The sequence below is a fragment of the Moschus berezovskii genome, chromosome 21, assembly GCF_049115385.1.
Source record: "Moschus berezovskii isolate FMDL1 chromosome 21, NW_MosBer_1.0, whole genome shotgun sequence".
Lineage (NCBI taxonomy): Eukaryota > Metazoa > Chordata > Mammalia > Artiodactyla > Moschidae > Moschus > Moschus berezovskii.
In genome coordinates, this window is record NC_142480.1 from 5,725,378 (window position 1) to 5,747,777 (window position 22,400).

General features: G+C 60.6%; 2 protein-coding genes across 6 annotated transcripts in view; one reads left to right on the top strand and one right to left on the bottom strand.

Moving 5' to 3' along the window:
- Positions 1-16,411, top strand: part of CCDC85C (coiled-coil domain containing 85C) — a 78,790-nt gene extending 62,379 nt beyond the window's left edge. The window contains exons 3-7 of one of the 3 annotated variants that reach the window (XM_055418517.2): positions 3,086-3,124; positions 7,076-7,180; positions 12,159-12,254; positions 12,550-12,648; positions 13,440-16,411. In XM_055418517.2, coding sequence (XP_055274492.1) covers positions 3,086-3,124; positions 7,076-7,180; positions 12,159-12,254; positions 12,550-12,648; positions 13,440-13,529 — 429 coding nt within the window. In that variant the 3' untranslated portion in view covers positions 13,530-16,411. Of the gene's footprint in view, positions 1-3,085; positions 3,125-7,072; positions 7,181-12,158; positions 12,255-12,549; positions 12,649-13,439 lie in introns of all 3 variants that reach the window. The other 2 variants (XM_055418518.2, XM_055418519.2) reach the window with 2 other exon arrangements.
- Positions 16,412-16,791: 380 nt separating this feature from the next.
- Positions 16,792-22,400, bottom strand: part of CCNK (cyclin K) — a 28,727-nt gene continuing 23,118 nt past the window's right edge. For 2 of the 3 annotated variants that reach the window (XM_088829853.1, XM_088829854.1), the window contains exons 10-12: positions 20,697-20,750; positions 20,297-20,368; positions 16,792-18,144 (exon numbers count right to left, since the gene is read on the bottom strand). In XM_088829853.1, coding sequence (XP_088685979.1) covers positions 17,519-18,144; positions 20,297-20,368; positions 20,697-20,750 — 752 coding nt within the window. In that variant the 3' untranslated portion in view covers positions 16,792-17,518. The remainder of the gene's footprint in view (positions 18,145-20,296; positions 20,369-20,696; positions 20,751-22,400) is intronic. The other variant, XM_055418515.2, reaches the window with a different exon arrangement.

The window sequence follows — 22,400 nt, forward strand, 5'->3', positions numbered from 1 at the left end:
TCATGGGCTCTGGCTTGTGAGATTTTATGATTCTGGCACCTAAGTCTTGTCAGTGAAATAAAAATTGCCCAGGAACCTCCAGCCCTGTGCAAAGTGGAAAAATCTGCATTTTGGTGAAAAGCAGCAGAGAGCATTATTCTTTTAACTGTCTTCAGATGATGTGGCTTTGGGGTTTGAGGGGAGGGCCAGAGGGCCTCCGCCTCTGTGGGTTCCCTTTCCCACTGCCCTTCCCTCCCCCCACCGCCTCTATTTAGCTCCAGAATAGCTTTAATTTAAAATGCGCCGGAGTGTCCACAGGCTAAATTAGTGTATTGCAGTTCGTATTTTCTTTCTCGTGTCGGCTTTAAAATTTCATCAGCGCAGCTGCTCCCCCTGCGATGATTCATCTGGAGCTGGGTCTGTGGTATGATTCTCCCCGTGGATTCCGTGCCTGGCAGGGCTGGGCTGGGGGCGGCTGTCATTGACGCCGCTCCGTGGTTCCCTCTGTTCACTTCCCTGCGGGGCTGATCAGCAGCGAAGGCTCCTCGTGCGCCCAGAAGCCAGCTTCACAAAAGAGCAAGAAGCTGGTTGGGCAGGAGCGGGCGGCCCTCTGGGGGTGCAGAGGCGGTGGTCCAGGCTGGCAGCTGGGACCGGCTCTAGGTGCCCGCGCCTCTTGGCCCCAGGGCCCGCTTGTTCTGTCCTGCCATGCCGCACGGAGTTGCTGAACACTCAGGTTGGAAGCGACCCCAGGATTTACACTGAGCCAGGATGGGGAAACTGAGGCCTGGGTGGAGGAGGATTTCCCGGGATGGGTGATTGAGTTGGTTTGCTGGGGCTGCCCTAGAAAAGAGCCATACATTTGGTGGGGGCAGGAGGGTGGGGAAGGCATTTAAGCAACTGAAGTGTATTGAATTGTCTTATAATTCTGGGGAGCGTGGGCGTCAACAGGGCCATGTATAGATCTGATTGAGACACAGTTCAACCTGCCCCTGTGGGGCTGTCGGCCTGACGGTATGAGAAAGCGGGTTTGGGCCCTGGAGGAATCTGGGTTCAGACGATGCCTGCTCCAGCTCTCACCCTCTGTGTGTGTGGCTTGTCTTATGTCCCGGCACCTCGGTTTCTTCTCCTGTAACCCAGGGGTGGCGGGGTGCCCGCTGCAGCGCTGGCTGGAACCTGGGGTGCCCTGGGCAAGTGTCTGCCCTTCCCTCCTTTTCCTGGTCTTGGGAGCCTGGGATTTTTCATGGTCTGGCGCCCATTCAGCTGGGCTTTATGCCTGTTGAGCGGCTTGCTCCTTTTTGTGCTTTGAGTTTTGAACCATCCAGGCCTTGGGACTGAGAAACGGGCCTCTGCTGTCTAAGCCTGTGGCTGATGCCTCCTCTGTGTCCCGCCTCCCTGGGGGCGGGGGTTGTTCTGGTTGGTGGTTCCTTGGCCTTACAGTGTGTCTGCTCGCCAGCATCCTCCATGACGTGCCGCTCTGTTGACAGGCTCTGGACCATCCCCTCTCAGTTGGTCATCACTTCCCTGTCCCCTCTTGTCATGGGTGACACGGTCTCCGGAGGGCTTAAACTGGTTCCTTAGCAGAACCTTAGATCCAGTCCAGCCTCTTTCTCAGCCAGGGAGAACACACCGTCTTTCCGTTACCCTTGGATGGTCAGTCTAGTGACGTGGGCAGGAGGAGAGACTAGGAATTCACCTCTGTACCTGAGGCTCAACCTGTGTCCATTGTGAGACAACGGACAACAGCCCTCAGCCTGGCTAGAGGGCAACCCCAGGACTTCAGAGCCAGGGGGCCTGGTTCAAATCCCTAGCGTGCCACTTCCCGGTGGGGGGCACTGGGCCAGTGGCTTCACCCCTCTGTGCTTCCATTTTCCGATGTATAAAATTAGGACACTAAGGGTGCCTGCCCAGGACTAAAGGGCGAATCACGGAAGGCAGTGAGGGCCAGGCCTGGCTGGCGGTAAGGGTCGTGGGTCAGCAACTGCAACCTCGCCTGGGGGTCACCCAGCAGCTGAGTGTCTTCTTGACCCCGTTTGACATGCCAGAGACCAGGAGGCAGGGGAGCTGCTCAGATCTGTCACCTGTGATGGGATTTGGATTTAGCATGTCTGTGCCCTCCAGTGGCTTCCCAGGGGACTCAGTGGTAAAGAATCCATCTGCAAAGCAGGAGACACAGGAGATGCAGGTTCCATCCCTAGGTGGAGAAGATCCCCTGGAGGAGAAAATGGCAGCCCACTCCAGTATTCTTGCCTGGAGAATCCCACGGACAGAGGAGCCTGGAGGGCTGCAGTCCACAGGGTCACCAAGAGTCAGATGGGGCTGAGCGACAAGTGCACGCATGCATGTGCCCTCCAAAGCCGCCGTCTTCCCCCGTGGAGGTCACATGGCCTGCCCCTCAGTCACCTCATTGTGTCGGGGACACAGGAGCGGACAGCGGTCATCGTGGCTGAGACCTGGTCTGTGTGGCACTCGTCGGTCACAGGCCGGATGGTCCTGGGCCGTACTCACTTCCCAGGTTGAGAGCCGAAGCTGCGTGGGGAGTAGGGGGCAGTGCCAGCTGTGGATGAGAATACTAGCCATTCGTTAACCACGCGTGGATGCCACGTGCCTCATCTGAGCGCCGATCAGAGAAACCCTCTGGGCCTGGGTCACCCTGCAGCCCTTTGTTCCATGGCCTGCAGATGAGTTCTTATAAAATACAGGGGGGAAAAACGGAAGGAAATCTGGCTGGCAGGACCTGTAGGTTCCCGTGAGGGACCTTCGCCCTGAGGACACAGCAGAGGCAGATCCCCGGCCTCCCCAGGGCTGGCTGGGGTCTCAGGGTACCTCTCAGGAGGGCAGCTGCATTTTGGGTTCTGGTGTCAGCCTCGGGGAGTCTGGGGCTGGCTGCGTGCTGGGTCACATCCTTGTGGAATCTGGAATTTCTGAAAACGTGGGACTCTGATGAGGCACCTTGGGGACCCCACCTGGGCCCTGGGACCCCAGCCCACTCCAGCCCAGCCGAGGTCCTCGCGGCTTTGGGGCAGTGGGAGTCTCCGGGGTGGGGGAAGGGCAGGGGTGAGGGTGGCGGGAGGCGTTTGCGGGTGACATATGCTCTCTTTCCTTCCAGCTGCCCCGCCCCTATGGCCGCCCCCGACGCTGGCTTCAGGTAGCCCTGCCTGGGGGACTGGTGTGCAGTGGTGTGTGGGGTGGGGGCGGCTTGCAGTGCTGTGTGATGGCCTTCCTGGCCCTTCCCCCTGGGAGCTGACCACCACCCAGGGTCCGGCATTTAGATCCATCTTAGGCTTTGCCTCCTCTCTGAGCTGGCGTTAATTCCCAGCTTTACAAAACAACACCCAAGAGTTAGGAGGCTGCGGCCTGCTGTAACTCTCTGCCCAGGCCTCCCTCACCCACCTCTCATCCTATCTGCCCAGCGTGCGGGGTCGTGGCGGGGACAGCAGGAGGACAGGTCGTGATCCACACTCTGCAGGAGAACCCACAGTGCCTGATGGGGTGGGGGCTGGCTGGTCAAGGCCCCAGGCGTTAGTGCTGGCTCCTGGCTGGCCCGGGTCCTTGGGCGAGGTCTCCAGGGGTGCCTGGTAGTCAGAAGAGCCTACCGGTGCCCAGCGATAGGCTCCCAGCCCCACCGAGCAGTACAGCCCTACAGCCCCTGGGAGGCAGGCATTACCGCCCTCGGTCACCATTCTGGAAAGCAGGGCTGGTGTCACGTGGGATCAGAGCCTTGTTCCTGGGATGGAGATGCAGACAACTCCCTGCCCCAGGGGGGCTGGCAGCCCGAGGGATGGCTCCCTCTGAGGGGGCCCTGCCCCTGGTTACTGCATGCAGATCGGCCCGGGGGCCCTGAATCCGAGTGGTTACCTGCGGGCAGGCTGCCGGGTGGGGACCCCGGGCGCCCCTGTGTCAGTTCTCACCTCCCATCCCCAGAGCCGCAGGCCTCGCCTCACCTGTCAGGTGCCGCCCCCCTGCTCAGGTGTGCACACAGTAGGTGCTTAGTGGCCAGATCTGGGCGTAGCGTGAGGCCCACCCAAGGGGCCTCCAGCACTTTGGGAGCAGGAGGGCAGGGTGAGCAGCTGCCTTTGAGCCCAGAAAGGAGCCCGGGTGGAGGCCGGGGGTTGGGCACCTGGCCCCCTTTCCTCTGAGTTCCGTTTGTCTTCAGCACCTCCCCTGGTGGTCCTCCCCAGGAGGATACCAGGGGTGCCGACCTCCACCCCCAGCTTTGCAAGCAGGAGTCCCTGGGCAGGTGATGACGGCCGTTCCTGCTGCTGGAACCTCCTTGCAGCTCCTCAGAGGCCTGGAGAGGCTGGGTGGCCTGAGTTCATGCTGCCCGCCGTGGCCAGCTCTGAGCTGAGGGCCCCGGACGGATCAAAATCCAGCCTCCTGGGCGCCCCCCCAACCCGGCCTGGCCCCCCAACCCCGTCCAGAACCCTCATGCTGCCCTTGGTGGGGGCGGGACCAGGTAGAAGGGGATTTCAGCACTGGGATTGTTACCTTCCCTTTTAAGGATTTGGGCCACCCAGTTCCAGCTCCTGCTCTGTGTGTCCGATGCACCCCTCCATGTCCTGAGGGACCCCATTTGGGAGCTTGGGGGGGCAAGGTGGTCCTCTCCTGGGGAGCAGCAATGAGCCCCATCCCTTGCCCGCCCAGTCACCCTAGAAGACCGCTCCCCCTCATCAGTGAAACCCTCAGGGATTTCATGTTCCAGGGCATGGGCGGGCAAATAGCAGGATTTTTAATTTGGATTTAAGTGCGATTACGTTTCTTCATTTTGACGCGTCATTAGGCGCGTTGCCCCTCGTGAGAGCTGGTGCGCTCTCCCCACCAGCTTCGTGGCTTGCTCCTCCAGCACTGCGGGCTCGCAAATATTGATGCGCAGCACCCAGCCCCGAAGGCAGGGGTGGGAATTGCACGCTGCTAATTAAAATCTCTCCGCCCCCTTGCACACACATATATACACCTCCTCCCCAGGGAATCGCCTGGGGGAGGGAGGAGACGTACAAACCAGTGTTTTCAGAAGCAGTACATGGCCTGCTTGTGATCCCATTGGGTCCAGGATCAGAGCCGCTGTGGAAGAGGGGAGCCGCAGCACCTGGACGGCGTGCGGGCGGGGACGGGGAGGCATCCGCCTCCTGGTCTCTGGGGCCCGCGGGAGTGCCTGGGCTCCAGTGCCCGGCCCTGTGTCCACACGTGTGTGTGTGTTGGGCCAGCTGGGCCTTACGCCTGGTCCCTTGGCTTTCTCTCGCCAGGCAGGCGGGGGCGTGCCTGCAGAATGGCTCCGGGGCCCGGGTGAGATGCCTGTGGCCCCAGATGTGGACATTCCATGTGTTGGGTTTAGAACACAGTCTCAGTGGGAGGAGATTTTGCAGCTGTCAACAGAGATCTACCCAAGAAAATAATTTGGTTTGGGAGGTTTGCTTTTAAGTAGAGCTGGGGGTGAGACCCCCGCCCCTAGGTAGGCAGGGGCGCCCCGGGGGAGAGAAATCCCAGTGGTGGGGGCAGGTACAGGGCCTCTTTCTCTTGCGGGCTGTTGGTCGAGGCTCCTCCACTCAGACCCCTGACCGGGCCAGGGAGGGTCCCTGCGCCTGAGGTGGTGATACCGCAGGCTGACCTAGACAGTCTGTGATGGGGCGTGACTGTCCCCGTGTCGGACGGAGGGCGTGCCTGAGGTCCCCTGGTGAGACCTGCCCGCTTCTCCCCACTCTGGGCCCCCCCAGGCCACGGGAACCATCCTTAGCTGGGCGGCTGGTGTCTGCTCCGGCCTCCGGGATGGGGGCATTAATCAGGGAGTTGCTGCCTGTCCCCTGTTACCCTGGTTGCCTCCACTCCTGGCCTGCAGACACAGGGCGCTAGAGACTGTGAGGTCTGGGGGGTCAGCCCTGGGTGTGATGGGGGGCAGGAGAGCAGAGCCCAGGGACTTGATGTGGCTGAAGGTCCCTTGGGAAACGGGGACCTGGATCCAGTGGCCAGCAAGAGGGTGGCAGGGTGTGTGCAGATGCCTCTGGGTAAGGCAGGGGGGCGGGGGCGCTGATGAGAAGGAGGAGGTACCCCACCGCCCTCTTCCTGCCTCAGTGAGGCTGCTGCCTGTATTTCTCACCCCAGCCCTGGCCTCCTCCCCTTGAAGGGTTTGTTTGGGCAACTCAACAGCCTGCTGATTTATGGGACGTTCCGCTGAATTTTATCTGCCCAGCAGTGTTGCCGAAGTTCCTTTGAAGTAGAAGAGGGTGTTGGGGTCAGAAGCGCATCCCAGGGTCGAAGGGACTCAGAGGGCCCGCAGACCAAGGCTTCTGCTCAGCTGGACCGGGGGCTGTGCTGGATTGAGTGTGACCCCTGGGTCCTCCCCCTGTCTGGGTCCAGCCCCAGCTTCTATGGGGGGGCCATGTGTTGCTTTGCCCAAGCGAACCATTTGAGGCTACATCTATATTTGTTCATCCATTCTTTCACTCTCTCCTCCCTTGCCCACTCCTTCTAAGCACGCCTTGGGCTTTAGTCGTGAGCCCAGCGGCACTTGTTCCTGTGGACACAAAGGGCGAGGCCCGGGGCTTATGTTTGGGAGCTCCTGTCCGATGGAGGAGGCTTGTGAGCAAGTGTCAGAGCACCGTGCAGGCTCACCCCATGGGCAGCCCCCAGCCTCATGGTGGTGGGTGGACTTTCCCCTACCCAGGACGTGAGCCCCAGGGCTGGAGAGGCTGTTCCCCAGGCCTTGCGGGGAACCCCAAGGGCAGGATGCTGCCGCAGAGGGGCGAGAGTGGAGAGGGGTGGGGAGAGCCACCGACTCACTCACCTGTTTATTCAGCCACTCAACAGACATTTATAAAGCATGCAGCAGGGAGCGAATCAAAGCCCCTGGCCTCGCGGCTCTGGCGCTTGAGTGGGGAGAGGGATGTCAAGGGCTTCTGATGGCCATGGCTGTGAGGATGGATAACAAGGGGATGGGGAAAGGAGAGGGCGCAGGCGGGGCCGCCTGGCAGGTGCCCCGAGAACTGAGCCGGGGCGTCTCGTCCAGCAGAGGGGCCAGCAATCCTCATCCCCTCGGCGTGGCCCACCCACCCCACATCCAACCCCGCCCCCCCACCCCCGCCTCTGTCTCTCTCTCTCTCAGCAGGCAGGCCCTGGGGAGTTCAGGACGCTGCGGAAAGGCTTCTCCCCGTACCACTCGGAGTCCCAGCTCTCCAGCCTGCCGCCCTCCTACCAGGACTCCCTGCAGAACGTAAGTGCCCCTCCCCCAAGGGCCCCACCATGCCCAGGAGGACCCTGAACCCCCCCAGGGAATCGTAGGGGTGAGGCTCAGACCGCACTCGCTTGTGACCTGCCCAGGGCCACGTGGGCGGTCACAGCTGAGCTGGGTTGGAGACCCTTAGCTTCTGTCCAAGCTCTTCCGGGGCAGGGCTTGGGCTCCTGACCCTTGACCTCTGCCCCTCGACCCTTGGAGCCTTGTAAGGCTCCCAGTGTGCTAGCGGGAGGTAGAGACCTGGCTTGAGACGCCGTCCCTGGCATCGCAGGCTGGTGTAGTGGCCACGAGGCCCAGCCGCTGTCTCTCTGTGTCTCTCGTGGGCCTGTGTCCCTCCTCGGACGCAGCAGGGAGAGGCTGCCCGGCTGGGGTGGGGCTGGCCCGAGTCTCTGCGGGGTCGCTACCCCAGGCTTGAGCTCAGGTGTATGCTTGTGTGCTTCAGTTCTTGCCAGGGGCCCCCATGGTTGTCCTGGGTTCTCGCCTGGGCCCGGACCTGCCCTGAGAGGGCGGCGGGGGTTCCAGTCCCCGGGATGTGCGTGGTCAGCTCAGGACCACTCCCTGTGGGTGAACGTGCCGTCATCGCCGGTGACTCAGTGTGTGCAGAAGGCAGGGATCTAGAGGCAGAGAGTGCGCGAGTGGTTGCCAGGGGCTCGGGGGAGCGGGGAGGAGGTGATGAAGGTGTTCTGTTGGGTGACTGCACAAATCGGTGAATGTGCAAAACCACCTCTCCCAGAAGCACGCGTTCGGGGGAGCCGTGTGATGTTTACTGAGCATCGGTTATGTGGAGGGCTGTGCCGGGCTCTCCCCATGCCCAGAAGCCCCATCACAGGGCGGGGACCTCACTGTCCCCACAGAAAACCGAGCCAGCCTGAGGTCACAGTGGGACCCCAACTGTCCCCCAGGGTCCCGGCCTTGCTGCCCCGCTCCACCCCAGCCAGTGAGGACAAGCCTGGGGCGCCTCCTGGGACTCCGAGCTGGCGGGAGCGGGCTGGCGCCACTTCTGGCTGCCGGCGGAACCCTCTGCAGTTTCTCTCCGAGGCCTTGCACCTTCTCCAGGAATGTAGCTGCTGATGCTGCGGAGGCGGCAAAGCTCGCTGACGACAGATAATCCAAATGTTTACCCAGGAGCCCCGTGGCTCAATGAAGCTCCAATTGCTCCCTGATGAAGGGCTCTGAAAAGCCCAGCATCGCCCCCACAGGGGGTGGCTCCCCAGCCCTTCGTACCCTCTTCCTGGGCAGTGGGAATCCTCACCACTGATGGTACTGTGCGCTGAAGCCTTGGCAGGCTGCAAACTGTAAAGTGCAGTGCAAACTGTAAAGTGCAGTGCAAACTGTAAAGTGCTGTGCAAGCCCAGCTGGCTCCGGTGGTGTGCCAGGCTTGTGGGATGTAAGCAGAGGAAGCTTGCTCCTCCAGGCAGAGCCCCTGAAGCCTTGACAGTGCTGCTTGGGCTGTCGGAGGGAGGGAGGCTTCTGGAAGGCTTCCTGGAGGAGGCCTTAAGAGGGGTTCCATTGGCCTCCCTTAGGCCGCCCTGTGTGGCCAGGGGTTGTCACCGCACTTCAGAGGGAAGGAAGCTGAGGCCCACTGAGGTGAGGTGGGGTGGATTGCCAGGGTCACGTGGCTAGTCCATGCCAGCACCCAGGCCAAACTGGGCCTGGGGGCTGGGGGCCAGCCTGCAGCTCCACTGAGGCTGGGGGGCAGGTTCCTGGGGCGGAGGGGGAGGGTTGGGGTGTCTCGTGGGAGGCCGTCACAGGGGCCCGAGCTTGGGTGGAGGCTCACGGTCCAGGCCTCTCGGGCTGTTTATGGGGCATGGAGCCTCTCTGGAGGGGCTGGGCGCTGAGCCCCTTGTCCTGCGTTACGGATGCACCGGGAAAGGAGGCTTGTGTGGGGAGGACCCTCTGACGCTGCCAGGGTGCTGTCTCTTATGTACCTGGGTGTGGGCACGCCTTCTGTGAGGCTATTTTAAGTGTCCATTTCATTGGATTTTACTGTCTTCACAGATCTGTGCAATCATCGCAGCAAAATGTCTCCCTCACCCCAGAAAGCAAGCCTGTGCTCATTAGCAATCCCTCCCCACCCCCTCCTGCCAACCCCTGACAATCACTAATCTGCTTTCTGCCTCTACCTTTGCCTTTTCTGGATATTTCATATAAATGGAAGCGCAGCACGTGTCACTCTTTGTCACTGGCTTCTGAGCACTGGGTTTCTAGGGTGCATCCACACTGTAGCAGGTGTCAGAGCTTCGTTCTTTTTCTTACCAAGCAGCACCCCACCGTGTGGGTGCCCATGTTTTGTTCAGCCGTTTGTCAGGCGCTGTGCATGACTGTTTCCATTTTTGCCTCCTGTCATTGTGCTTCTCTGAACACCCCTGGACTGGGCACTTGTGTGGACGTCTGTGTTCAGTTTTCTGGGGTGTACACTCATCTCCACACTTTGGCTGCTGGTCCTGGCGTCCCACAGCCCTGGGCTGGAGGCTCGGGCCCCCTGGTTTAACTAGCTGTTTGGCCTCAGGCAAGTCTTGCAGCCTTCCCTTCCTCATCTATAAAATGGGTGCATAGAAAAGGCAGCTTCTGCTCAGAGGGTTGCAGTCAGCCCTCGGTGGGCTGCCCTGCTCCGAGTGGGCACTTAGGGAGCTGGGGAGGCATCCTTGGGCCTTCCAGGCTGTGATGGAGGGGGGGTGGTCTGCCAGGGTGAGCTGGTTTGGGAAATGCTCTCAAGTTCATAGTCCTGACTGGTGTCTGGCGGTGGCTTCACTCACAGGTTCCTCCACACACTCAAGTGAGTGAAGTCACTCCGTTGTGTCCCACTCTTTGCAACCACATGGGCTGTAGCCTACCAGGCTCCTTTGTCCATGGAATTTTCCAGGCAAGAATACTGGAGTGGGTTGCCATTTCCTTCTCCAGGGGATCTTCCCGACCCAGGGATCGAACCTGGGTCTCTTGCATTGCAGGCAGATGCTTTACCGTCTGAGCCACCAGGGAAGCCCCATTAGCTTCCCTGGTGGCTCAGAGGTTAATGCATCTGCCTCCAATGAGGGAGACCCGGGTTTGATCCTTGGGTCGGGAAGATCCCCTGGAGAAGGAAACGGTAACCCACTCCAGTATTCTTGCCTTGAGAATCCCATGGACGGAGAAGCCTGGTTAGGCTACAGTCCACGGGGTCGCAAAGAGTCGGACACTACTGAGCGACGGAACGGAATGGATCAGCCCAGCGAGGAGGCCCAGGAAAGGGCTGGATTGCACAGCCTCCCCCAGCCACTCCTGGCTTTTGTTCTAGGAACCTGCCCCCTTGCGGAGCAGGCGGTTCAAGGAGCCCCACGTGCAGACAGGACCTGAGCCCGGAGCCGCCAAGAGTCAGGCGCCTTCCGGGGCTGTGCGTGTGTGGCCGTCGCCCCCTGCTGGCCGGCGCGGGGAGGGCCACCTTCTGTCCCAGGTGCTCGCTTGGCTGTGGCCCACACCCCCTCCACTCCCCTGACTCCCAGGGCCCGGTTTGGTTCCCCCGTATGACACCAGAGACCAGGCAACCTGGGCCAGAGTCAGGGAACAGCGTCCCAGGGCTCTGCACGTGCCCTGGGACACACAGACCCTGGCTGAGACAGACCGAGATACAGAGTGGGTCGGGCCTCCCTTGAGAACCGTGCCCACGCCCAGCTTTCCCAGGCCCCAGGGCTGTGCGGTCTTGGCCTCTGCATGGAACCGGGAGCAGGGTGAGCCTGCCAGGCTCCCCTGGGAGAAGGTCCAGGCCATGTTGGCAGATGGGGCGAGTGCAGAGGTTGGCCGCTGGTGGTGGAAGATTGCTGAGGAGCCCTGCACAGCGTGGCCTGGCTGGGCAGGATCCTGGGGCTGTGGCCTCATTGGCTGAGCTCACTGAGTCGGCCTGGTCTCCAGAGGCGTTATCAGGCAATTGATGGAGAAGAAAACCAGATTCAGAGATGGGAGGGACGCCCAAGGACGCCAGGGTCTTCTCTCCCCTCATGCACTGCCTGGGGCATTCTTGGTGTTTTCTCTCTGGTTTCCAGCACCTGCTGGTTTATCTCAGGCCCTGGCCCAGGGTCTCCTGACCTCCTGGCTCCTGCTGGCCCCAGGGCTCCAGCTGGCTCTGAGTGTGAGCTCCTTCCATGCGGCCTTGAGTCCTTCCTGACCTTGCTCTGGGGCCTGGGGTCCCCACTCCAGCCCAAAGACCTGCCTCCTGCCCCATGGCCACCTGGCCAGCGCCCTTTGCCCAGGAGAAGCTGGGCAGAAGCTCGGCCTCCGACACGGGCAGGCAGGGGACTGGAGGCTGGATCCCTTCCTCTCCCGGCCTTGTCTCCTGGCCTCCCAGGCTGTTATGGGAGCCCGGCTCCTAGTTGCCAGTTAGAGTGTTTGCTGAATATGGTGGCCATTCTCGGACAGGGCTGGGAGGGTCAGGGCTGGGAGACCCGGTTCAGGGCTGGAGGTCCCACGATGGCCCTAGAGGATGGAAACTGGGCTGGGAGAGGGAACTTAGGAGTCAGGCTGCGTGGGCTGGAGCCGAAGCCCTTCCACATCTTTTTAGGTGACCTGCCGAACAGAACAATAGACCTTCCCCAAGGGCTGTTTACAGGGCCTATGGGAAGGGGACGCAGAGAAAGAGACGGTTGGATGGCATCACCGACTCCATGGACATGAGTTTGAGTAAACTCCGGGAGTTGGTGATGGATGGGGAGGCCTGGCGTGCTGCAGTCCATGGGGTCGCAAAGAGTTAGACATGACTGAGCGACTGAGCTGATGGGGTTTGGGAAGTCGGGAGGTTTCTCGATGCTGCTCCTCTGCCCTGGCGCAGCCCTCCTGCTCAGCCTCCTCTCTCCCCATCACCTCAGCCCGTTTCCTCCACCCGGGCCCTGGCCCAGACGTGAGGCCCTCTGCCGGCCACTGGTCGCCCCGTGGCTGTCCCCGGGAGCCAGCCAGGAGCTCTGAGCTCAGACGCAGTCCATTCCCACAGGGCCCAGTCTGCCCGGCTCCCGAGCTGCCCTCGCCCACCTCTGGTGGCTACAGCTCCACGGGGCAGAAGCCCGAGGCCGTGGTGCACGCGATGAAGGTGAGGACCCAGCCCTGATGGCTCCCACTCCCTCGGGGGGCCTCCCACCTCGGTCCCTGCTGCTCTTCCAGACTCTGTGACCTTGGACCCTACATTTGCCCTCTCTGGGCCTCAGAGCTGCTGAGCAGCAGGGCAGGGAGGCGGGGGGTGCCCATTGCTGCCTGGAACACTGTGGGGCAGGGGTTTGGGGGTGCCGGGTGGCAGCTGGGGGCGCTGAGGCCTGGGGGAGGTCAGGTGGGGGCTGTGGGCATTGCCCAGGGCCTACCTGGTGATCCGGGGACCGCCCCCCCTCCAGGTCCTAGAGGTGCATGAAAACCTCGACCGGCCGCTGCAGGACAGCTGTGAGGAGGACCTCAGTGAGAAGGAGAAGGCCATCGTCCGCGAGATGTGCAACGTGAGGTTCCGGGGGCAGGGTGCCGGCCGGGTCCCGCCGGAGGGACAAGGGCCTGGGGCCTGGGGGTGGGCTCGGGGGCTCCAGGAGCCCTGCCCTCTCTCTGCCCCCCTTCCCTCCTCCTCCCCGCTTCCCTGCCCCATTTTCCTTCTTTCCTGCTTCCCCTCCCTGAGAACAGAGTCCCTGATCCTGGTCTGGTTTGCCCCACACGTCCTGACCCTTGACCCCTGACCCCTGTCCCCCGGTGTTGGCCTGGCTGCTGGTGGCGCACAGGTGGTCCTCAGACTGTGGGTGCCCGTGGGACCCTCTCTGCTCTGCGAGACCACCCCCAGCCCAGGGCTGCCTTGGCTTTGGGAAGCTGGGCCCCTCTGGGGCTTCGGGGAGGCAGAGTGTCCTCCTCCCACCCGCCTGGTCGATGTGTGCTGTCGCTGTGGACCTCGAGGGAGCCAGGAGGGAAGGGGGATCACAGGGACTGTGCCCAGGCCCCACTTGGGGTGGCATGTCCTGAGTCCCCGTCCTCTGCCCATGCCCCCGCCCCTGCCCCGGGTCTGCAAACCTCACTGGACTGCCGTGAGGCCAGGTCCACACCCAGATGTGATCTGCGCCGGGGCGGGGAGCGTGGTGGTGAGGGTGGGCGTGCACAGACCGGCTCTGAGGGTCTCCTCCGTGACCCCCCTGGCCCCAGGGCTCTGGGGGACGCGGGAGATCTTGAGCAACAGAGCAGTCTGTGCCACAGGCCCCCGGGGTAGCTTGGGGTGGGCCTTCCCCTAACAGCGCCCCCCGCCTCCCCACAGGTGGTCTGGAGGAAACTGGGAGATGCCGCCAGCTCCAAGCCCTCCATCCGGCAGCATCTCTCTGGGAACCAGTTCAAAGGGCCTTTGTAGGGCCGCTCCCCCGCGGACGTGGACTTGGCCCTGGTGCTGGGCTGCTGGCTCCTTTCCCCGTGAACTGTACATAAGACGCTGCCTGTCGCCGCCTGGCTGCTGGGGGCGCAGCCCCCTCCCGCCTCTCAGACACCAGCACACGGGGAGATGGCTCCCCAGCAGAGCGGCCTGGACAACTTCCTTCCTGCTCCGGGCCCCAGTGGTGGGCGCCACTGGCGAGAGGCTGACGGGTGCTTGGAGACGCCCAGCCCCAGCAGAGGGGCACCCCTGGCTGCTGCCTGCCTGGGACAGCGGCTGCCAGCTGCCGGACCGCCCCACGGGGCTCCACTTCTGAGCCGCTGGCCGGGGCCTGAACGCCGGCTCCCGGAGCGGAGTCCCTGACTCTCGGGTGAGGGGGGCTCCGCCGTGGCCCCTCCTCTGGCCCACAGGCCCAGCGCCTCCCTGATGCCAGCTGCTGCTTGTTTTTAGATCCCACACCCCCACCCTTGGCCACACCCTCTGCCGTGTTCCCTCGCCTTGTGCCAGGTGGTGCCCCATCTTTCTGGGTCCCTCGTGCCCAGGGGCCCGAGGCGCTTCCAGGTCTGTGCTCCACATGACGGGCCGGGCCTGTCTCTGCGTGGGCGGTACCGGGCTGCGCCCGGCCCCCTCCTGGGTGACTGTGCGTGGCCACAGGTGAAGGGGTTCTGCCCTCCTTGTGAGGGGCCCCCCTGGGCTCTGGCTTTCATTTTCCTGTGTGACCTTCAGCAAGTCACTCAGCATCTCTGGGCCCCTGGTGGGGAAAAAAGGAGGACTCAGAGGATCAGGGCCAGCTGCTCAGGCACAGCGCGGGGGCCAGTGGGGACCCTCCTGCTGGAGGGGTGGCTGGCGGGGGGCTGTGGGGGCTGAGGCCCCAGCTGAGTCCCGCTGCCTTGCCCCCCCTCTCGGTGGGTGGCCACCTCCCTTTCTGAACTTCAGTGTCCTCTCCTGTCGAGGGTGCAGCCTAAGGCCCTCCTTGCAGGGCTCTGGGGATCAAATAAGACCTTCGGTGTAAAATGACCATGTATAAAACTGTAAAGCGAGACATGTAAATGTTAAAATTTATGTGGGAGGAAAGTGAGGCCCAGAGGGGGAAGCGATCAGATTTGGCGGGGCGGCGCCTAACACATGTGATCCCAGAGCCTGGAAGGTGGGGACGGGCCACCCTTGTCATAGCCCTGGCGCCTCTGTTTCCAGTTCTTCCAGCACCGCTGACCGCTGTGCCGTAGCAGTACTGAGAGCTCAGGCGGTCCGAGAGGCTGTCTTGGCATCGGGCAGGCCTCGTCCAGGCTCACGTGAGGGGTGGGGACCAGGCAAAGGGACGGGCGAGGCTGCCCTGGGTCTCCCCCCAGCAAGGACTCAGAGCTGTCCCCACTGCCTGCCTGCCGTCGACACCCTTGGGTGGACAGTCCCCGAGGAGAGGCCCGTGTCCGCGGAGTGCCGAGTGGGCGCTGCTGATGGTGTCAGGCATGGGCCTGATGCCCTGGGCGTTGCAGGAAGCTATGGGCGCCCTGGGAGGAGCCGGTCCTTAGGCAAGGTGGTGAGCTCCCTGTCTCCAGGGGTGTGCACTTGGAGCTGGGTGATTCCTACCCAGGGGGCAGTGAGCTGGAGGGCAGAGCCCACCCCCACCCCCTCTCCTGGCTCTCCTGGGTGGGAGCCATGTCCGAGAACCCCGTGTGTCACATTTGGGTCAGGTTGGCTTGGCCACCAATGAAAATAAGCAATAAGTCAGGTGTCCTGGTATCTGCGGGTCTCCTGCAAACTGACCCGGGGAACGATCTCAAAGGGACCCATTTCTCGGGTGGAGGGAGGTGACCCTGCCCCCTAATGCTGCGGTGGCGTCCAGGGAGCGGGGCAGGCGTTTCCGGCCATTGCCGAGGTCTCCCTCCTGCACCCTGCCTGTGTCCAGAGCCAGCGCTGCCTGGGAACGGCTTTCCAGGACACAGCCGTACCTGGGATATCATCTTGTTCACATAAGCTGTTGAAAAGCCTGCAGCGCCTCTGCCTGGCCTGCGCTGGGCCTGGGGCCGTGGCTGCAGCAAGAACCCATGGCTGGGAGGCGGGTTCCAGGGGCCAGCTCAGGGGAGTCCCAGCTCTGCCACTAAACAGGGAGTGTGCGCAGGGCGACCGTGGCGCCCCTCCTCCCGTCCGGAGCCTTAGCTCTGAAGCTCGTGGGTAGGGGTGTCGCTGAACCTGGTATCCTTTCGTCAAGGCCCCTGTTTCAGACACTCTTGCTGCCGGAGCCCCCGGGACCCCTGTGCTGTGGCTTTCGTCCCCACTGTGATGGATATCACCCTTCCAGCCTCATCCCAGGTGGCCAGGCCCATCCTGGAATCGGAATCCACTGAGCACATTTTTATCCAAAAGTTATTAGCCACACATCAGTGTTTGAAAGAGAAAAGTGACCTTTCATTTTTTTTCTTTCTTGAAAACTTGAGAGGAAAACATGCATACTACTGACTTTTTTTTTTTTTAGAGAAACAAAGGAAATGCATGACTGCAGAGCGGTAGAGGCGTATATTTTTCATAACGTGGGGGAAGCATTTGTGCTGCTCTGGGAACGGGCGCGTGCCTGGCTCCCGGCCCCGGGCCGGCTGCCACGCTCTGTCTTCCGTGGGACGGGGGACCTGACGACTGGAGCACGGGCCGACCCCGCCCCAGCTCCGGGCAGCGCCGGTAGCCCTGGACTCCTGTGCCCGTTTCTACTTTCTATTGAACCACTTTGATTTGGGGAGAGAAAAAGAAATAGAACTTTTTGATAGTGTGGTAAAAACATTGATTTGAACTATTTTAGTAAAAGGAGTAACAGAGAAGATTGTGATAGTGTATACTTTGCGCTAGATAAATAAAGGCTCCTTGCAAGCCTCCGCGGCGCGTGCGCAGTGCTCATTCTGGCGCTGGGGCCCCTCGGGGTGGATGGTGGGGCCGATGCCCGCTGCTCCAGGTCTTCTAGTCACAGACCAGCAGGGAAAGGGTTTCTGAAGTAAACCCGGGTCTGACCCAGGGGCCTGTCTGTGGAGGAAGACGGACAGGCCCAAACCAGCATCATGTTCAGCCACTTCCTCCCAAGAAAGCCCGTGCCGGTGCCTGATGTGGGAGGCGGGCACCTGAAGGTCCTGGGCTATCTCCTGGGGGGCATTCCTCCATGCCCTGCTCCCGCAACCCCAGAACCCCCAGGAAGAAGACCCACTTCTGGTTGCAAACCCCAGAAGCCTCGCCTTCTGCCCGTAACAAACGAAAGATGCCATTTCAGAACTGATTTTATTTGGGTAACTGACTGAAGGAGTCTCATTCGTAACCAAGATGGAATTCACAGTATGTTGTTACATTCACACTTAAAAAATATATCTCTATGTATAGGAATTTGCAAATTGATGTAAACATACATTACTTCCAAGAACATTTCTTTCTCCCTGGAGGAAAAAGAATAGAGCCATCCAAGCAAGGCAACCCCTTCAGAGTAACTTGAACACAAAGGGTGTGGGTTATCTCTAAATCAGAACAGTGGTTCATCTGGCCTGGGAGCCACGGGTGAGAACACCATGAATGACAGCAACGACAAGAGCTTGACTTCGGAGGGAACTGGACTACTGAAAACTGAGTTTCCAGGAAAAATAGGCACTGGTTTCCAGAAGGAAATGCACTCCTCACTGAAGCTGTGTGTTGAGCCAGTATGGCTGGTGAACATTCTCACCAGTGTGAAGTACCCCAGTGCGGGCGGAGCACACGGCTGAGACCAGAGAGGCGGTGAGGTCACAGCCGGAGCGGCCTGGGCCCCCCCGAGGACCACCGTGCCCTCTCCAGGTGCACAGGAGCACCCCGGTTTCATCCCCGGGGTCCCGTCCACTTCGTCCCATACTGCACCTGTCGAGACTATTCAAGGTACCCTGCTGCTTACCCACTTAAACTACTTTTCAAGTCGATTAGAAAAACTTCTTAAAAAAAACAACAAAGGAAAAAAGAGGCGTCAGAGGTTATCTCATCCAGGCTGCCCGCCCCAGCCCCCCGACGGGAGGCATGCCCGGCGGGGGCATGGGCGGGGGCACTGGGGGCTGTCCCCCCGGGGGCACCGCCGGCGGCGGGTAGCTGGCTGGGGGCAGGCCCAGGCCCGGCGGCGGGTGCGGTGGGACCGCGTGGGCAGGGGGCAGGCGAGGGGGCGGCGGCGGGAAGTTGGGGTTGTAGGTGGGCGGGGGCGGGGGGTAGCCAGGCGTTGGGGGAGGAATGGCGGGCGGCGGGAAGGAGGCGGGGGGCGGGGGCACGGGCGGCGGCGGCGGGTTGGGCGGGTAGACGTGCGGGTGGTAGGGCAGGTGGGCCGGCGGGCCGTAGGCAGGGGGCAGCGCCCCGTAAGAGGGGCCCTCGGTCTTCATCATGGACTGCAGGCTCTGGTAGCCCTCCCCGGACATGTAGGAGCTGCTGGTGGACATCCCCGTGATGTAGCTGGAGGGCGGAGGCGGTGGTGGCCGGTGCGGCAGCGGCGGTGGCTGGTGCACGGGCGCCGGGTGGGCCGGAGGAGGGATCTGGACCTTGGGGAGGTCGCCGGCTTCCACGGGGCCTGGAGGCTCGGCCTCACCCAAAGCGGCTGCGAGGGGCGGCTTCCGGTCTGCGGAGGGGAGATGGGTCAGTGGCCTGCCGAGGCCGCTGCCTCCCCAGCAGGGCGGCGTGTGGAGGCGGGGGCTACTGCCCTCTCAGGGCTCCATGTGCAGCCCAGTCACCCCTGGGGCTCGAGGCCCTGTCGCAGCGCCATGGGCCACCTTCCCAGGGGGCAGCAAGCAGCCTCTGTGGCCGGACAGCACGGCCCGCCGCGCCCTGACGCCGTCGGCTCGTTTCCCGCCACACAGGCCCTCCACCTCGCCTCCCTCGGTCCCGGTCCCGAGAGCATGAGCCACAGGTGGTCCCCGGCGGTGCGGGAAGCCTCTTCCACCCCAGACCCCCATATAGCACAAACACATGCCGGGCCCCTTCTTTCTGCCCATCTCTGCCCCCAGAGAAAGGCGAGCCCAGGCCGGGGCCAGACCACACCACTGTCTGCTGAGAGATGGTCACAGCTGGTGACCTGGTGTTAACAACACGTGGGCCAGTCTCCCACTCCCCGCCCCTCCACCCGCAGGCAGCAGGTCTGACCGGTGCCCTGCCCAGCTCCCCCGGCCCCAGAGGCTCAGAGGTTTCTGGAGCACCTCCCACCCTTCAGCCAACACACACCAATTTCCGCCTTCTCCAGCTAAACACTTCGCCTTCCAAAACGATGCCACAGGTAAAGAAGGGAAGTTCTTTACAACTTCCCATCTCTATCTCTAGTGATGTCGTGTAAGTGTCCTAGTTGACTGGGTGCCTGTGAAACAGTTTTCATTCTTCTCCACGTGACTCCACAAACAACTGCTTCCTCTTCAAAGTGTACTGAGAAGAGAGGCTGCCAACAGGAAGCAGATGCCAGAGCCCGGAGCCTGAGGTCTACTGTGCTCCTGCCCACATCAGGACAATGGTCCTAACTTGGCAGGGCTGCAGTTTTTCTAAAACTAATTCTAAATTCTTTTCTCCTGGGTAGTTCACCATCTCTGGATGCAAGAGATCAGAGAATATTCAGATATGCTTAGAATTTACAACATCCTCACTTATCTGGCTGTAAAAACAATTTTCTGAGAGGAGCTGCAGTCTGCCTGGGTGCCAGTCGCAGAGGGGCCAAGCCTGGCCACTGCCAGTGGGGGCCGCTGCTACTACTGCTGCCAAAGCCCTGGATGTAGACCTTATGCAACTTCTTGGCATTACACGTAGGCCAGGAAAATGACACCTCTGACAGGCAGAGGGAGGGAGATTTCAGGTCAGTGCAAACAGCCATGGATTATTTCTCTGGGATGCTCAAGCCTGAGTGCAGACTCCCCTGAGTCCCTTCTGGTCCAGCCCCCTGCCTCAGGCCCCTTACCCCGCTTCCCAGATGCACCCACAACACCCCTGCCCACATCCCCACACCAGCACCATTCACAACAGGAGCCCCATCTCAGACATCTAAAATCAGGGGCCCTCTGATTTTAGCTTGGGGTCTGATGGGGGACTCCAGTGAATAAACCCTCAAGAACGAGACAGGAGAGAAGACTTCTAGCATTTTTCAGGCCTGAGGACTGGGACTGCCCTTGGTGTAAATCTGTGAATTTTTCAGAGGGAAGTTGTTCCCACTGTGGAAAGTGTATCTGGCTGCAGAGTGCTCAGGTGAATTCAGAAATGTGAAACAAGAATGTATGCAGCGGGGGGAAAGGGGGAGCAGGCTGGATGGTGTGGAATCAGGGTGAGAGCGGGAGAGTGAGGTTGGGGTGGCTGGGAGTTGGGGAGGGTGCAGACTGACCAGGAGACCCTGTGGGTCATCAGGACACCTCTCTCCTGGTCAGTCTGCACCCTCCCCAACTCCCACCTGCCTCGACCCCCTTTGTGTTCCAGGGGCTTCCCTGGTGGCAGACAGTAAAATCTGCCTGCAGTGCAGGAGACCCTGGATGAATCCCCTGGGTCGGGAAGATCCCCTGGAGGAGGAAATGGCAACCCACTCCAGTATTCCTGCCTGAGAATTCCATGGAAGGAGGAGGTTGGCAGGCTACAGTCCATAGAGTTGCAAAAAGTCGGACAACACTGAGCAAGTATCCACACCCAGGTCATTGTCTTCCCAAATTTCTGAAATTCTTCTAGAAATTTTCCCCAGGACTTCCAAAATCTGTCCTTCAAAAAGGCAGAGAGAAAAGCTGGTCTTCCCAGAGACCAGCAGCACTTACCTGGAGGCGGATGGGCTGGAGGCAACGGAGGGTGAGTGGGCTCGATTTTGGGAATTTTAGGTGGTGGTGGTTCTAAAAAGAAACAATTGATTTTAAAAAGCTACTCTTCATGTAGAATAAACACGTCACAGAGAGAGAGAGAAAGAGAAGGAAGAGAAAAATGTACCGCTAAGGAATTTTTTTTGAGAAAAGGCAGATATGAAGGCTTTAAGGGAAACTGAGGACAGATTGGCTAAACCATCCTTTTAAAAGAAGAAAAAGGAAATCAAACAAATGCATCCCCCTGTCCCCCCCACAACGCCCCACACCTCTCACCAACCCCCCCAAACAGAAATGGCCAGCCCGTTTTCCGTATCTGCCCAGTTTTCTCCTGACCACCTAAGACAAGCCCTCCAATGACCTGAGAGAAGTGGAGTGAATCTCAGGTGCCAAGTGGTATCCATCGGGGTCCACCCTAACACAGAGAACACAAAGAAAGGCCCCGAGTGCGCACGGGAGCAACTGCCGCTGTCTGACACTTGCTCAGGCGCATCCGAGTGTTTTCCCTCACGAATGTTTGCTCCCAGTTATCAGCACATTAACTGGAGGCTGGAGGTGAGCGGACGTGAGAGCAGAGCAGTCGGGGCCGCGTGGGGCAGAGCATTTGGGGTGGGACGGCTGCATGGAACTGGCACCCCCAGTGACCACTTGGCTAAGTGGCCAAGACAGGCTGCACTGTGTCCAGTATCTTCTGGTCACGAGGAGAGAGAGTGTGCATACAACCAAAAGAGCACGCCATCTTTTTGTTTGCATTTTTGGTTCTTTCTTCCTGAAACTTGCTCTATTCTAGCTTGTACACTGTTCTGCTCTGGAGTTGCTCAACATTCCCGGCTTCCTGTCTCAGACACAGGCTGAATTCAAGGTCCAGGGAAGGCCCCGCTTTACCCTCTTCCTGAGATCCCCCCGAGCCAATTCCCCAGCCTCCGTGCCGTGAGTGCTGCCAGGAGACCCTCTGAGCTGAATGAGCTCAGACCGCGCCGTCCCCTGCTCACCCGCGTCCAGTGGTGCCTAGCTTCTGCAGTGCCCACCCTCCACCAGGTGGGCACAGCCACTGCCTCCATTTCACCTTCAGCTCTAGCAAAAGCTACTCCCCTTTAACCCGCAGTCCAGTAAAATGGCTTTCTCTGTTTTCTCCCAAATTCTTAATTCCACTGATCACTTTTCATCTACCTGAAGACTAGGCCTGTCAGTCCTGGCTGACTGACGTCGGTCCTCCTGCAAGGCCCCCGGGCTCGTCTCTGCCTCTCACAGATGCGGCACCGGCCCAGCGGCTCGCACACCCACGTGAGACAGAGCACAGCCCCCCTTCTGTGTCTCACACTCGCTGCGCACCCATCTGGAGCTAAGAAAAAAAGATCTCCCCTATACCGAACTCATCCTTTCCCCAAAGATCCTGAGAAGAATGTAGCTGTACTGTAATGGGAAGATCTCACAACAGTTCAATAAATAATTCCCGGCGTTCCTACCCTGGAACCAAGCACCAGAGAAAACAGAGACTCAGAAATACAGACGCCCGGTCTGTGCCTGCACAGAGGTCATCACCACCGGGCCGGCTGAATCAGAGGCAAAGCGCCTCTAGTCTTCTCCTCGGTGATCGTCCAGGCTTCCCTCACTCTGGTTTCCAGCACAGAAACCAGTTACCCAACTCTGGGCTCCACAAACACAGGGAAAATAGGTGCTGCAAAGCAGCCTGGCCCTGTCAGCAGCAGGCAGCACCCTGGCTCGTGGCTCCCCTCCTGTCTACCTGCATGCTGCCGCTTGCTGCTCGGCCGTGGCCTTCACTCTGTTGACTGTGGTGGGCTTAACTAACCTTCAAGAATAAATGCTGCTGCAGTGGTTTGCCTCATTCCTAATTCTATTTTGATATACAGTCGGCCCCTCGCACTGCAGACAGGGAGGGTGGACTATGAAACTCGAGCATCTGCGAGTCTGGTATCCCGGGCGGGTCCCAGAGACCCCTCGCGACACCAAGGAACGACTGTATGGTACTGAGCACGTTTTCACTGCCGCTAGTGTTTTTCTTTGTACTGACACTTTCTGTTAGAGTACAATCCAAAAACACAGT